The following is a 13472-nucleotide window of genomic DNA, read 5'->3' on the forward strand; positions in this document are numbered from 1 at the left end:
GCACAGACTTGATTTGTATGTTCTATGCACTTAAAACAAATGTCAACCAAACTCACAACTTTCAAAGAACAAAGCTCGTACCGAGAAACAAAGCAAGGCTTTCCTCACGCAAAGGTATCAACCTAAAACCAAATAAACTGAAAACTACAATCACAACTTGGGAGTCAAAAGATGCTTGTTAAAACATCTTCTAGATGACATGGTGACAAATCAGAGGCAGATGTCCTGTCCTAACATTTTCGAGACGACATGGTGACAAATCAGAGGCAGATTTCCTGTCCTATTTTGCCAAAGGAAACATGGAAAAATATAACATTTAAAGACAATGTCTATATTTTGGAGTGAAGGCACTCATTTCTGCACAAAATAATTTAAAAAAACAAAAACAAACATATATGTCTCCAGTTTTTCCACTAAGTTTAAGCTCAGGTTTTGCAACTGCCACTACATATTCAAAACAAAGCAACAACTGAAACAAATCTCGGAAGTGAGAACTTGAATTCCTCGCGTCAGAATTTAACATTTTCAAGTATCAAACCAACCTAAACTGATTTCGGCTTTGCCTGCATCAGAGCGACAGCTAAAACACTGCTGGTAAGTTCTGAAGGACTCAAAGAACAAGGAGGCCTTGAGGTCATTACTACTATTCTAAGTCCAAGGACACAGCGCATAGCGCTTTTCTAGGAGGAAATAAAGTTGACCACCTTCAGCATTTGGAGTCACAGGAGGTGAAAGTAATCAAAGGCGATGTGCGAATAACCTTTTGGCTCGTCCAAACTCAGATCGAAACCTTAAAGTCAGGTCTTTTTGGAACCCGCAACGAGAACTGGGCCGCATTCGAGTGATTGGTTGCTAGTCCCAGCAGCTCGCCAGGGGTTTGTAACAATGTGGGGCGAAGGCATCCGTCCGTCTGCGTCACAGCCAGCGTCTTCATTCACTGTCCAAGTTCAGCTTAGGAGTTTCCTGGCGGAAGAGAGTGCATGGCTTAGTTGACATAGTGAACCACATTAAGCCTTTAAGGCAGGCATGGAGGAGTCAAGCTGCATTTATGGGACACTTTGTTAAAGAAAATGCTCGTCTCACTTTACAACAGATAATACAGTGGAAACTTGAATTTAGATTTGTTTCGGGATGGTGGTTGACATTGGATTTGTTTGCACCCCCCCCCCCCAAAAAAAAATCCGAATTATAAAAATGGGAACTTGATTAAATCGATTCCAGGGTCAAATATATTTTTCCAATGAAGAATTTAATGTTATACAGATGTAAGAAGAAGCTAACGGACAGGAAACCAAAATATGTTGGATGCTTCTAATGTACAGTAGTGCAGTTATACGTCTCCTTAGGATCATGTAGAAAGTTACCTTGAAACCACCAAAAGACCTCTTCTGTTCAGCCCAAACCTGGACCGATGGCTTCTCATTTCCCCGTGTTTTGTTTTGTCATGATCAGTTCCCGCCAAGGTATTGGTTCACAAACCTTACCCCGCCCGACCGCCCCCAGTGGCACTCCCCAGATGAAGAGGAAAAAAAACAAAACCAAAAAAAAAAAAAAAACTTCCAGGAAACATCTGGAAGCTGCTCGAGAAAACAATGGCTGTGCTAACAAAGGATGATACAATATGATTGTTTGCATTTTATAAAGGACAATGGGACAGACCTGACCAAGGCGGGCAGCAGCCAAAACACAAAGTTACAAACAAATTTACAAAGTATCCCATTTTGGACCATTTAAGTCTTTCAGTGATGGCTAAGAATAAATGGTTCAAAGAACCAAGCCAAAACATTGACAATCTATGGAAGCCGTTTCCACGTCTTTCTATGTCAATTTCGATTTAAAAACACTTTAAGACGCCAGTTCCTTGAGCTTCGATTAACTCTGCAGAAGATTCCAGGTTGAGTGTGTAGAGTACCCAAAAGCCTTTCTCCCAATTTCTGTCCAGGGCATTTGGAACACAGTGCATCAAGAGCTCCATTGGAACATAATGAATACTGCTGGGTGCTTTATGTTTACATTTACATCAACTTCTTCGAAAAATTGGGCCTTCACAAATACAACAATGCTCAGTTTTGATATGCCATGAGAGGTCCTACTGTATTTTCCGCATTATAAGGCGCTTCGGGGTAGAAGGCGCAGCGTCAATAAATGGCCTATTGTAAAACAATTTGCATATATCGGGCGCACCGCGTTATAATGCGCACAGAATAGAAGCCACAATTGTGGCAGCAGTTGCTTATGCATCCACTGGATGAAGCTACGCTAAAGGGAATACAATACAATACAATTTTCTTAATATAGAGCTTTCACAACAGCTGCAGCTGTAACAAAGGGCTTTACAGAACATTTAAAATACTACATCCAAGAAATCTGAATATTGAGCCATATAAAAGGCGCGGATTTTAAGGCGCACTGTCTGCTTTTGAGAAAATTGAATGCTTTTAGGTGCGTCTTATTGTGCGGAAATTACGGTAATTTAAGATCTTTATTAGTGTGATTGGATTTTTATTTGATGGAATTCATGTCTTGGATGTCGGCTGTTTATGCAAAGTTGCTTTACGACCAATTCTGAGACAATCTCTCAATATTTTTATGGTCAATATAAAAAGCTACAGCCAGCGATGACAATGTACTGTAGCGTTTTTACTGCCTTCCAACTATTTGGTCATGCCAAAATTCAATGTTATTTTGACTTATGATTTAGCTTTTTGTTGTGAGCTAAACTTTTAATTCTGAGCGAGCTTCAAATATGCTGCCGCTCATGTGAAGAAAAAAAAAAAAAAAGGCCATCATAGCCGACTTTCAGATGCTTATTGAATGTGACAGTCAAAAACACAAATAGAAAATGAAAACAATCAAAAGCCAACCTGAGGAGTTACCAACTAGGCCACAACTCCTAAAGGCAAGAATTATGTGTGGGTGTCTACCGACTTAACACTTCATAAAACCACTGTTCTTCTTTTTACATTCACTTTATTACAATTTACTATATTTGTATATATCATATTTTGCAATGCAGTGCTATGTTTTTTTTCTTCAAAACCCTCACTTTTTTTTTTTTTTTAGGAGGCTGTAACATATCAGCGGCATTTCAATTCATTTCAAAGGAGAGAACTGATCCCCCCCAGAGTAAATTGAGTAATGAGTTTGCTGACAGATCAAATTAAACTTATAGGTCAAGGTACCACTGTAGTGACATGGTGTCAATCAACACTTTAGTGTCGTACTTTCAAATATCTCGCGAGCTTATGTGAAATGCTATTCTTCCCATGCTGCATGTGCATGTGTTGTCTTGCCTTGCTGAGACATGCACGTGGATCCTGGATGAGCGGGTCCTGGGACTCTTCGAGGGAAAAGCTTTGCATTGTCAGATTCCTGACGGGCCGAAACTCCTCTCTCCACCACCACAGAACCGTTCCCACCAGCAGCACACTGAGGAACACTGGGAGAATCACACGCACCCACGTTGCTCAGAGAGAGGTTTGGGTGACATACTTGACATGTATGACTCACCCAACAATTTCTCCTTTAAGTGAGCAAACATTTAGATTGCTATCAAAGGGGTTAAAATGAAGATCACAAAGCTGTCCAAGTGTCAAAAAACACAGCAGAGGCAGAAGGGAGAAGGCGGCTTCTCCTTTCCATTGCTATATTTAGCGTCTTGTGTGCTGTGTAATCAGTTGCGCGACAGCTGCATGAATGCACCATTACATTTGCACGGTGAATGTTTAGGACTCAGCTTGGCTGCCAAGGCAACAGTGTTGTCACAGCATCAAACCCTGAGCAGATCAATCGCACAGCGAGAGCAACGGGCCTCGCTTTAAATAAATCGGCCATTATGAGAGGGCTCTTGGGAAGCTCAACGGAATGCAGGAAACGAGTGACAATATGTTAAAAATGTTGCCTTAAAATAACTTTTTAAAACGGTACACCAGCTTGTTACAAGGAGAAAAGTACTGCTGTAGTTACCGTGGCAACACGGGATCTCCCCCTGCTTTAGTGGAGGACAGCATTGGTGGACCAGCCAGGAAACCTCTCATGTTGCATTAGCGCTAGCATTTCTTTTGATGGGGCGAATATTTCAAGCTGCGCTAACGTTTAGCACTCTGATCCACTGGGTTTTTTTCACATGATATGGGAGGGGTGGGGGGGGGGCGGCAAACTGAGATCTACATGTACATCTTTGCTGCTGTCTGTTTGGCTTCAACAATAAACACTTTAACACGCGTCTTTGCATCTTTCCTGTTCTTCTGAATCTTGGAGAAATTCTGCCCTACCCAGAGTACAATTTAAGCTAAAGAAAGATAAGCCTTGCTTACCAATTAGCGAGAGGATTCCTGCGAATCGAGGATCAGACAAACGTGACGCAGGAATGGCGCGGGAAATAGCAGGAATGCCATGCGATCCATTGTGGCCCATTCCAACACAGTGAAAGCTGGGAGTCTCCGAAAGGAGATTAACAACGCATCCGTGCGCGCACACCCTCCTGGGGCTGCCGCATGCAGCGTTGCCTATGGACAAGTGGAACACACTGTTCGTTTTGCAAAGTAGTGCCAGCTGTAGGGCCTCATGGATGGAATTCAGCATAATGGCAGCTTTTAGTAATTGCTCATACTGTGAGGTTGAAGAGCAGGGTGAATGATGGCGATGCCGCCTGGGGAGGTGACGTTTGTCAGAAGTCGTTGGAAGTCGCTGCCGCTGTGCTTGTTGGCTCTGCAGATGGAGCGCGTGTCTTGGTCACTCCAGTACACAAAACCCTAAAGCAGAAGCCATAAGTTATGACAAATAAAAAATTGGTTTTTAGTGCAATGGGACGACTTGTATTACAACCAAACAATGAGAGACATACAGTATCAATGACTCCGAAACGGCATGATTTACACTAATTGTTTTCCCCATAGAATCAATGGCCTGCATTCAACATAAAAGACATTGCAGACAGAACGACGACAGGACTTTGAGCAATTATGGTAGACAGAAGCATTTTGGTTTTGTGAGCCGTTTTATCATTAAGGTTTCATGTTACAAAAGGATTAATCTTTTTTTTTTGGTGAAGACTCCAGCATTATTTGTTTACCTCAAACACCGCCAGCCCAAAAGGCTTATCCAGATAGCCGTTTGACTCAACCACTGTTTTGCGGTGACGCCCATCTAGTTTCACTCGGGAGATGCTTCTCATGCCGCTATCAAGCCAGTACAGCAACTGGCGAGGCATATCTAGGGGTGGAGCACCAAATTACATGGAAACTATGAGGAACTTCAAAGACACTCAAGTGACATGCAAGACCTTTCATGACGTGCTACATATTACCATAATTTCTCCTGCTATGATGCAGTGCAGTTGCACACTACTACAAACTACAAAGTCAGCCAGAACCATATTATAATTAATAAAATAACTGAATTACTACCGCTCTCATAGTTGCAGGTAAAACTGAGAATTGTTACCATTTTAATATAATGTGTATCTAAAGGCATGCAAAGTTTTCCCAAAAAGGGGCTAAAGGAATAAAGATCCAACATTGCGTTGCACAATTGCCATTTCATTTCATCTCCCTCACTGGATGGCGATAGTTTCTATCTATCTAGAAACTTACCCAGAGTAAGAGCAACCGGATGGTATAGGAGAGAGGTGACCAAAGTCATTTTGTCCTGACCATCTAAGTTCACCCTGAGAATTTTTGGTGGGCTGCCACACTGCGCCCAGAAGAGCAGTCTGAAAAACACAAGTGGTTGAGTTTTTGTACTTTGTTTAGCATTAATTATGATGTATGCTGCACACAAAAAGTTCGCATTATTTAGCATTGGGATGAAATTTCTGGATAAACCTCAAACTCACTAGAACATTTATAGGTACATTTAGTGAATCGAAACTCAGAGCCAGATTAGCTGCAAAAATCACAAATGGGGATTATTTGTAGGATATCGACTCGGTCTCATGATGTCAAAATGCGAACGGCATGATCAGGATTGTTTAAACACCAAATCTAATTCAACTAGTATCAAACGCCGTTAGGTCCTCAGAGTAGAGCAAGATTTGAAAACATTCGTTTGGGATTAACAAAAAAAAGAAGGGAACATGAAGGGAACATAAGCCTTGCAAGATAAGACTTCCTCCATGGTTAAGATAAGAGATTGTTGTCACAGGAAAACTGACAACACATGCTAGAAATCACTGTGGCGCCCTTCAGTGTGTTGGCCAATTAACAGCCTCCCAGATGAGTTTTTCTTCTCATCTTTTCATCAACTGGCCGCCCAGTTCTTCATGTCACTGCCGTGCCGTATTTTTACACTGGATAACTGTCATCGCTGTGCTTCAAGGTAAATTCAATGCCTTGGAAATTCTTTTGTACCCTTCTTCTGACGGACATGAGATCCCTCTGATGCTGTTAAAGCTCGCACAAAATAGAAACAAAACTGAGAAAATGTCAGGGAAAAAGTTACTAGAAGCTCCGAACTTTATTTGGAGTGAATCGGAGGCACTTGAAATTGTGGCCAGTATGTGCCGACTCCCATTCAAAATGGGATTGAATGTGATAGCTTGAGTCTGAACACAGCCACATCCCCAATTATAATAAGGTGAAAGGTCACATGAATGGTGAAAAAGGTTTGTCAATGATTTCTTCTTGTCATTTTTTTACTATCACAAATTATTGACATTTCACCAGGGCAGTGTACATTTTTTTATATCCACTGTACATAGTATTAACAGCCAGAGGGACAAAAATATCTAAATAAAAAAAATTTTAAATGGAAAAAGAAAAAAGAAATCCACAAATCTTAACAATTAGCCTTCCTACCCATGCAGAGGATCCACCGTAAGCGCACAAGGCTTGTCCAGTCCTTTGAGGAGTTGGCGCTGCTGGGAGCCATCAACCCAACTGACATGGATGGAATCACTCTCCAAAGAGGTCCAGAACAGAAGACGATGGATCCAATCCAGGGTCAGGCCTGAGATAGGGCCGGGAACATTCAGCGCCAATGTAGCATCCTGGGCTTCTCCACTTAGGTGACCCCTGAAATTCATATTGAATCAAATCAAATCCTTTTTGGAAGATGGCTCAGTTGTTTTTCCACATGGAGTCGGGTATCTTTGAATAGTTTCCCCCCCCCACCCCCCGAATAAATAAAATCACCATTAAAAAACAAAAAACAAAAAACATTTTATGTTAAGCCTTTCAGGGACAGCGGTTACTACAGTGGACAGTTTATCATGTTACAGTTTATCATGATTTATGCATGAAAGGGTTAACTTGGATTATAGCTGTTAGTTACAATTGTTTGGTAGTTAAGTTAATCACACTCAAATTACATCAGACTTTCTATCATGCTTTCTGTGAAGATTAAGACTTACGGTATCTTTTTAGATCACAGCTGGAACGCCACAGCACACGAGTGCTCTTCCTGATCACATCCATGCTCTTTCTTGTGTTTTACTATGTATGCTCGCCGTCAATTCAGTGTGCGAGCTGTCCAGCGCCGGCAAATTTTGATTATTGGCAAAGCATTCCTCGCATGACTTTCAGTCGAGCAGTGAAAAACTATCAATGACATCATCAGCAACCAATCGGCTTTGACTCGACATTCATCACGTTAGCATCAGCTTAAACGTCGCGCAACCGCCAAAGTACTCTACGCAGAAAGTACAATACGTACATGATTTTGATTTGATGCAATTTATTTTTTTTAAGTTCAAATAACTTATACTTTTGTAAATGTGTTTTAAAAGATGTTGAAAGAGTGTGAGAGGGATAAAACGTCATAAAACTGCAATCGTCCTCTGTCAGTTTTTAATGACATCAGCCACCTTGCGCAACATAAACGCACAGAACAAAGTGTTGTATAAAAGTATATTTGCTTTGCTGTATGGCCACCCAGGATCTACACTAGAAAACGGATTAAGAGAACTCCCATGTGTGTTGACAATTGGATCTGACTTGTTGTCCTTGAGCTATAACCATCCGATAACATTTCGGAATGTTGTACAGGCACACTCTCCTCTATATTACCTGTAAATGGACCCCTGTCCTTGCTGAGCCATGTACAGGATGTTTTTAACTTCCAAGGCTGCCAGAGGCCCCGGTCCGGGTACATTTACTGCCAAAGTCCTAGAGGTTGCACCACCAAAGCCCACCTCAATAACTCCCTCAGATGTGGACACAAGCAGCTTTGCATCAACCCCTGGAGCAACATAAAGTACATTATGGACATTTGATCGAATAATAATAATAATAATCTCTCCAGCTATAAAAGATGGCACCAACATTAGCAGCGAATTTTTGAACAGATTTACTAGCGTGACGACGGACAAAGACGGAAAAATAATTTGTGCATTTTGCAACGTCAAAATCCAACACTATATTAGTTGTAGGTCTTTGGTGTATCATCTCAGAGGGAATTAATTATCTCGACATTTCATGCTGTCTACGGCCTTTTTTTTTTTTTTTTTGTAGATGGAATGTCTACTGATTCCTCCAGTAAAGCCTGATCTTATAAACGCTTCTCAAAAACTTCAGATAGCATACCTGAGGCTGAGTGGGATGGTAGGGTAGCGGTCATGCTATTCATCATGTGTCAAACTAAAGGCCTGGGGGCCAGATCTGGCCCACCACATCATTTGATGTGGCCCGCGAAAGCAAATCAAACATGTTGACTTCTATGATGCTTGCTAAAATTTTAACCAAAATTTCAAATTCTCATATGTAATATACAAGAGAGCTATTAGTAAATGTTCTTGTTACCAAAAACCCTCATTACAGTAACTTAAACTATAGTTGAATAAACCATTATTCTTGACTTCCTTAAATTGTTTCACAGTCATAACGGCCCTCCAACGGAACCGGGAACTATAATGTGGCCCGCGACAAAAAATGAGTTTGAAACCCCTGCTGTACATACACCTCCAGTTCTGAGATTTTGGGTTTCGAATCTGCACTCCGGCCTTCATGTGTGGAGTTTGCACGTTGTCAGCATGCTTGCGTGTGGTTCTCTCCAGGTACTGTGGCTTCCGCCCACACTCCAAAAACATGCATCTTGGGTTTAGTAAAGGCTCAACAATTGCCCTTAGATTGAAAGGGTGAATGTTTGTTTATCTATATGTGCCTTGCAGTTAACTGGTGACCAGTCCAGGGTGTACCCCACCGAATGAGGAGAAGCAATGGACCAAATAGATGTATGCGTAACAGACATCTTGCTAGAATAGGAGCATAGTCCCACACTAAGTGCACACAAAGGAAAGGGTTGTTTGATTGTTTTCATGAGAATGACTCAGCTGAGGGTGAATGATTTTTTTTTATGGATTTGTACAGGAAAGTCCCCTTTACAAGACCCAAAAGGTGGAGCCACTCTTTGCACAATTCAAATGAGCTTGAACCAACCTGCTCCAGTCAATGACTGACTAAACGTGCTCTGCAAACAGCGTTGGCAATGGTTAAATCTTGTTCAAACACCTGGACCCTTGTGTTTCTGTTTGAGACAGATTGCACTTCTATTACCCAACAAGTTACACCTCAGTAACCATGATCTGATGGTTCACAAACGCTATACAGTATCACTGAACTCGACAGACTTTATGGATGACTTAACTTTAATACGACACCGCTCCCTCCTTTTTTGACCGATTATCCTGTCCAAGGTCATGGGTATGCTGAAGTCTATCCCTGCTGATTTTGGACAAGAGCCGGACTACACCTTGGACCCGTCACCAGTCAATAGCAGGGCACATACAAACAAGCCTTTATGAACCCAACATGTTTTGGGAATATGGGTGGAGAGCAGGCGGCGCGGCCCGGTGGGCGAGTGGTTAGCGCGTCAACCTCACAGTACATAGGTGCCGGGTTCGATTCCAGCTCCGGCTTTCCTGTGTGGAGTTTGCATGTTCTCCCCGTGCCTGCGTGGGTTTTCTCCGGGTACTCCAGTTTCCTCCCATATTCCAATAACATGCATGGCAGGCTGATTGAACACTCTAAATTGTCCCTAGTTGTGAGTGAGAGCGTGGATGGTTGTTCGTCTTTGTGTGCCCTGCGATTGGCTGGCAACCGGTTCAAGGTGTACTCCGCGTACTCCCTCAGGACGGCTGGGATAGGCTCGAGCATGTCCGCAACCCTCGTGAGGATAAGCAGATTGGAAAATGGATGGATGAATGGGCGGAGCGCAGACAGACACATGCAAGCATGTAGAGAACAGGCAAACCCAGACTTGAACCCCGAAACTTAAATTGTGAGGCAATTTGCATTGTAGCAACCTGTCATTTATTTAGTGTTATCCCATGGAAAAGTGGACCGTAATAAAATGTTTCCAAAAATGTGATGAGCATGCTCACTTTTGTGAGATGCAGTAAACATGACTTAACATCCCAAAGGATTTGACAGGGGGATGGGCTAGCGATACGCGCTGCTCACCTTTTGCCTTGCAGTCTCCGCTCGTAGGGCTCAATTGATATCCGTCGAGGCAGCCACAGGAGAGGGTGCCATTAATGTGAACGCACATTTGATCACAAAGGTCGCTCTCCAGGCAAAGATCCACCTCTGTGTGACAAAATGGAAACATTGTGTCAGGATAGATGTAAGGTGGACTTCCACCTGCCACGGTTGTACCGTTTTACAAAAACTGCTTTGGAGAGTTTTTCTGTAGTGCAGCTCTATGTGTGTTCAAGAAGCAATTTATAATCACAGTGATATCTATGCTAATTTCCGTGAGCAAACAATCTATGGTGTTTCACATTATGTGTTCGCATTAACACAAAAGGACTTTCCCTCGACAATTGTATATGGTTTGGGTGAACATTTTGGTGTACACAATGCTTAATACGCTTAGTTTATTTCAGCTTTACACACTGCATTTTATTTGAACTGAAAGCAAGTGTGAGAACAGGCACTTTGTTTTCATGAGTTTAAATGAGTAACAGGTGGGACTATTTATATTTAAAAATAATAATAATAAATGCTTTTAACATGATCTCTCCCTACCAGGAATTTTCACAAATTAAAAGGGAATTCACAAGTTATGATAACTTTTGGCTGGGGCCCCTTAATGTCTGCTCTTGGTTACTACATATAGGACTTTTCTAACTTCCCAGTAGTCTGGAAGGCGGCATCATACACTGCATTGCCAAATATATCGGAACACTGGCCATTAAGCCTCCAGGTAGCGACAACTAACGAAGATACCTTCACAGTGACTATTCCCGACAAGTCTCATGTGATCAGGACATTCACAGTGGAAGCCCATCCCTGTGTCCACGCAATGATGGGAACAGCCTCCATTATTGACCAGACACTCGTTCTGCTCTGCAAGGACAGATGTTACTCAACTCAACTCAAATGTATTTATAGAGCACTTTCAAACAGCCATCGCTGCACACAACGTGCTGTACATGGAGCAAGCAAATGGAGATGTTACATCATCAGCACTTGCGGGAAGTTACTGTATTGATAAGATGATGGATGAGGCGGGTGTAAAAGAACAACAAGCAAATAAAACGCCACTTTTTGACACACCTTGCGAAAGCAGGGTGTGTCAAATTGTATTTGCCGTGATAAAAGGTGCGCATGAAATTTAACTTTGACGCTAATAGTAAGAGTAAGGAACAATGCAAGATCATCAGTAAAGTTTGTGACCGAATGGATGTGTTACACTGTGCTTTACTTAACAAAACTGAAAAAGAGAGAGCAAGACAGAGCTAGAGAACAAATATGGACAAGAAAATTATCGGTAGTGTCCAATACTGCTGGTCCTCCCGGTAATTAAAAGAAGAATATTATGAATAAATACCATGTTCACACGTTATTTTTTTTTACCTAATCATGTAGCACATTACAAAGAAAATATTGGTAAAAGCTCAGTGTGATAGATTTACTTCAATTCATACATCGACATCGTCACTCACAAATGGACCTAACAGCAGGACTGTGCTGCCCTCTGCAGGCTGCCGTGTAATCTGCAACGATCCGAACATTCATGTTTTTGAAATGGTGGCGTTGAACCTATCGGTTCATAGTTCCGAATGTCTAGAAACATTTTTTTGGGTGTGTTAAATATTCATAGATGTGGTTTTGTTATGACCTTGAAAAAGACAATTACTGTGCAGCATTGACAGTTGCCTTAGGGAAAATGAGAGTTTCTTTATTTAATCATGAAAACTATGTTGTTGTAGGTGCCAACATGAGTTGATGGAGTCGACTAAAAGTGCCTTTTATTGTCCTACAGCAGTTGACGTATGGCTAAAATAGAAGAGGCGCTAGTTACATGTGTTCCCTTACCACAGTTGTCCTCGTCGCTGGCATCTGAACAGTCTGCTTTGTTGTCACACCTCCAAGCGTGAGGGACGCACTGGCCGTCACCACAATCAAACTCGGACACCTCACAAGAGGGAGCGCTCAGTCGGCTGGCTGGCCTCAAACCACATAACTCCTGGATCTCATCCCGCCCGTCTTTGCAGTCCATGTGTCCGTCACACAACCGGCGTTTGTGCAGGCAGCGGTCGGATGGCCCGCAGGAGAAGAGGCCGGCGGCGCAGCTCGGACAGGAGTGCTCGTCGCTGCCATCGCCGCAGTCATCCACGCCGTTACACGACAAGCGTGAGGGTAGGCATCGTCTGCTGCTGAGGCAGGAGAACTCGTCCTTCTTACACCCTAGCTGACCTGTAAGAAATCCCGGTCAATACAGCTAAACCCAAAGGGCTTACATCCTTGAATCAAATGTGGAGAAATAATGACGTCACACCATTTTACTCTAATTTGAAGGTGTTTTTTGACCATATTTTCTAAATGAGTTATCACACCAACATTCCCCCAAAAGGCAAATTTTCCCCAATATCAAAAAACAAAGAAAGAAAAATTTAAATTAAAAAAATCTAATTCTCCAGACCCCATCGACCAATTTTGAAAATTCTTGGTGTGCTGCATTAAGATCAAAGTGGCCTTTCAAACCAGACTGAGCATTCTGACGACTGTCATATTTTGGAAATCTTGGCACGTTGCTAATTAAAATTAAATATATCTAAATTACAAATGGAAAAAAACGAAAAGGCAGAACGAGATGTTAACAAATCTGCCTCATAGTTGTAAGATTCTGGGTTTGAATTTCAACTCTGGCTTTCCTGTGTGGAGGTTGCTTAATCTCCCCGTACTTGCGTGGGTTTATTCTGAGTACCAGTATTCTAAAAGTTTTGGAGCTTTCATTACAGTTAGTAGAGCTGCACGATATAGGAAAAAACATGCCAGATGTGATGTGAGTGTTGAATCTTGCAAAATCGATGGTATTGTTAATATTTTTAACATGTATGAAAAGAAATGATATACAGTATATATATATACACACACTGTATATATACAGTCTTCCTGCGATTGGCTGGCAACCGGTTCAGGGTGTCCCCCGCCTGCTGCCCGAAGACAGCTGGGATGGGCTCCAGCGCCCCCCGCGACCCTAGTGAGGATCAAGCGGTTCGGAAGATGAATGAATGAATGAATATATAC

The 13472-nt window shown here is 42.2% G+C and overlaps 1 protein-coding gene across 4 annotated transcripts in view; it reads right to left on the reverse strand.

The window, feature by feature from the left end:
* Positions 1-238: 238 nt before the first annotated feature.
* Positions 239-13472, reverse strand: part of LOC109519131 (low-density lipoprotein receptor-related protein 8-like) — a 17467-nt gene continuing 4233 nt past the window's right edge. For all 4 annotated transcript variants that reach the window (XM_019875491.1, XM_019875489.1, XM_019875488.1 and 1 more), the window contains exons 3-13: positions 12258-12638; positions 11166-11285; positions 10398-10523; positions 8007-8178; positions 6798-7013; positions 5595-5713; positions 5075-5214; positions 4613-4754; positions 4317-4508; positions 3294-3439; positions 239-963 (exon numbers count right to left, since the gene is read on the reverse strand). In XM_019875491.1, coding sequence (XP_019731050.1) covers positions 931-963; positions 3294-3439; positions 4317-4508; positions 4613-4754; positions 5075-5214; positions 5595-5713; positions 6798-7013; positions 8007-8178; positions 10398-10523; positions 11166-11285; positions 12258-12638 — 1787 coding nt within the window. In that variant the 3' untranslated portion in view covers positions 239-930. The remainder of the gene's footprint in view (positions 964-3293; positions 3440-4316; positions 4509-4612; positions 4755-5074; positions 5215-5594; positions 5714-6797; positions 7014-8006; positions 8179-10397; positions 10524-11165; positions 11286-12257; positions 12639-13472) is intronic.

This window comes from Hippocampus comes, unplaced genomic scaffold (assembly GCF_001891065.2).
Source record: "Hippocampus comes isolate QL1 unplaced genomic scaffold, H_comes_QL1_v1.1 scaffold132, whole genome shotgun sequence".
Taxonomy (NCBI): domain Eukaryota; kingdom Metazoa; phylum Chordata; class Actinopteri; order Syngnathiformes; family Syngnathidae; genus Hippocampus; species Hippocampus comes.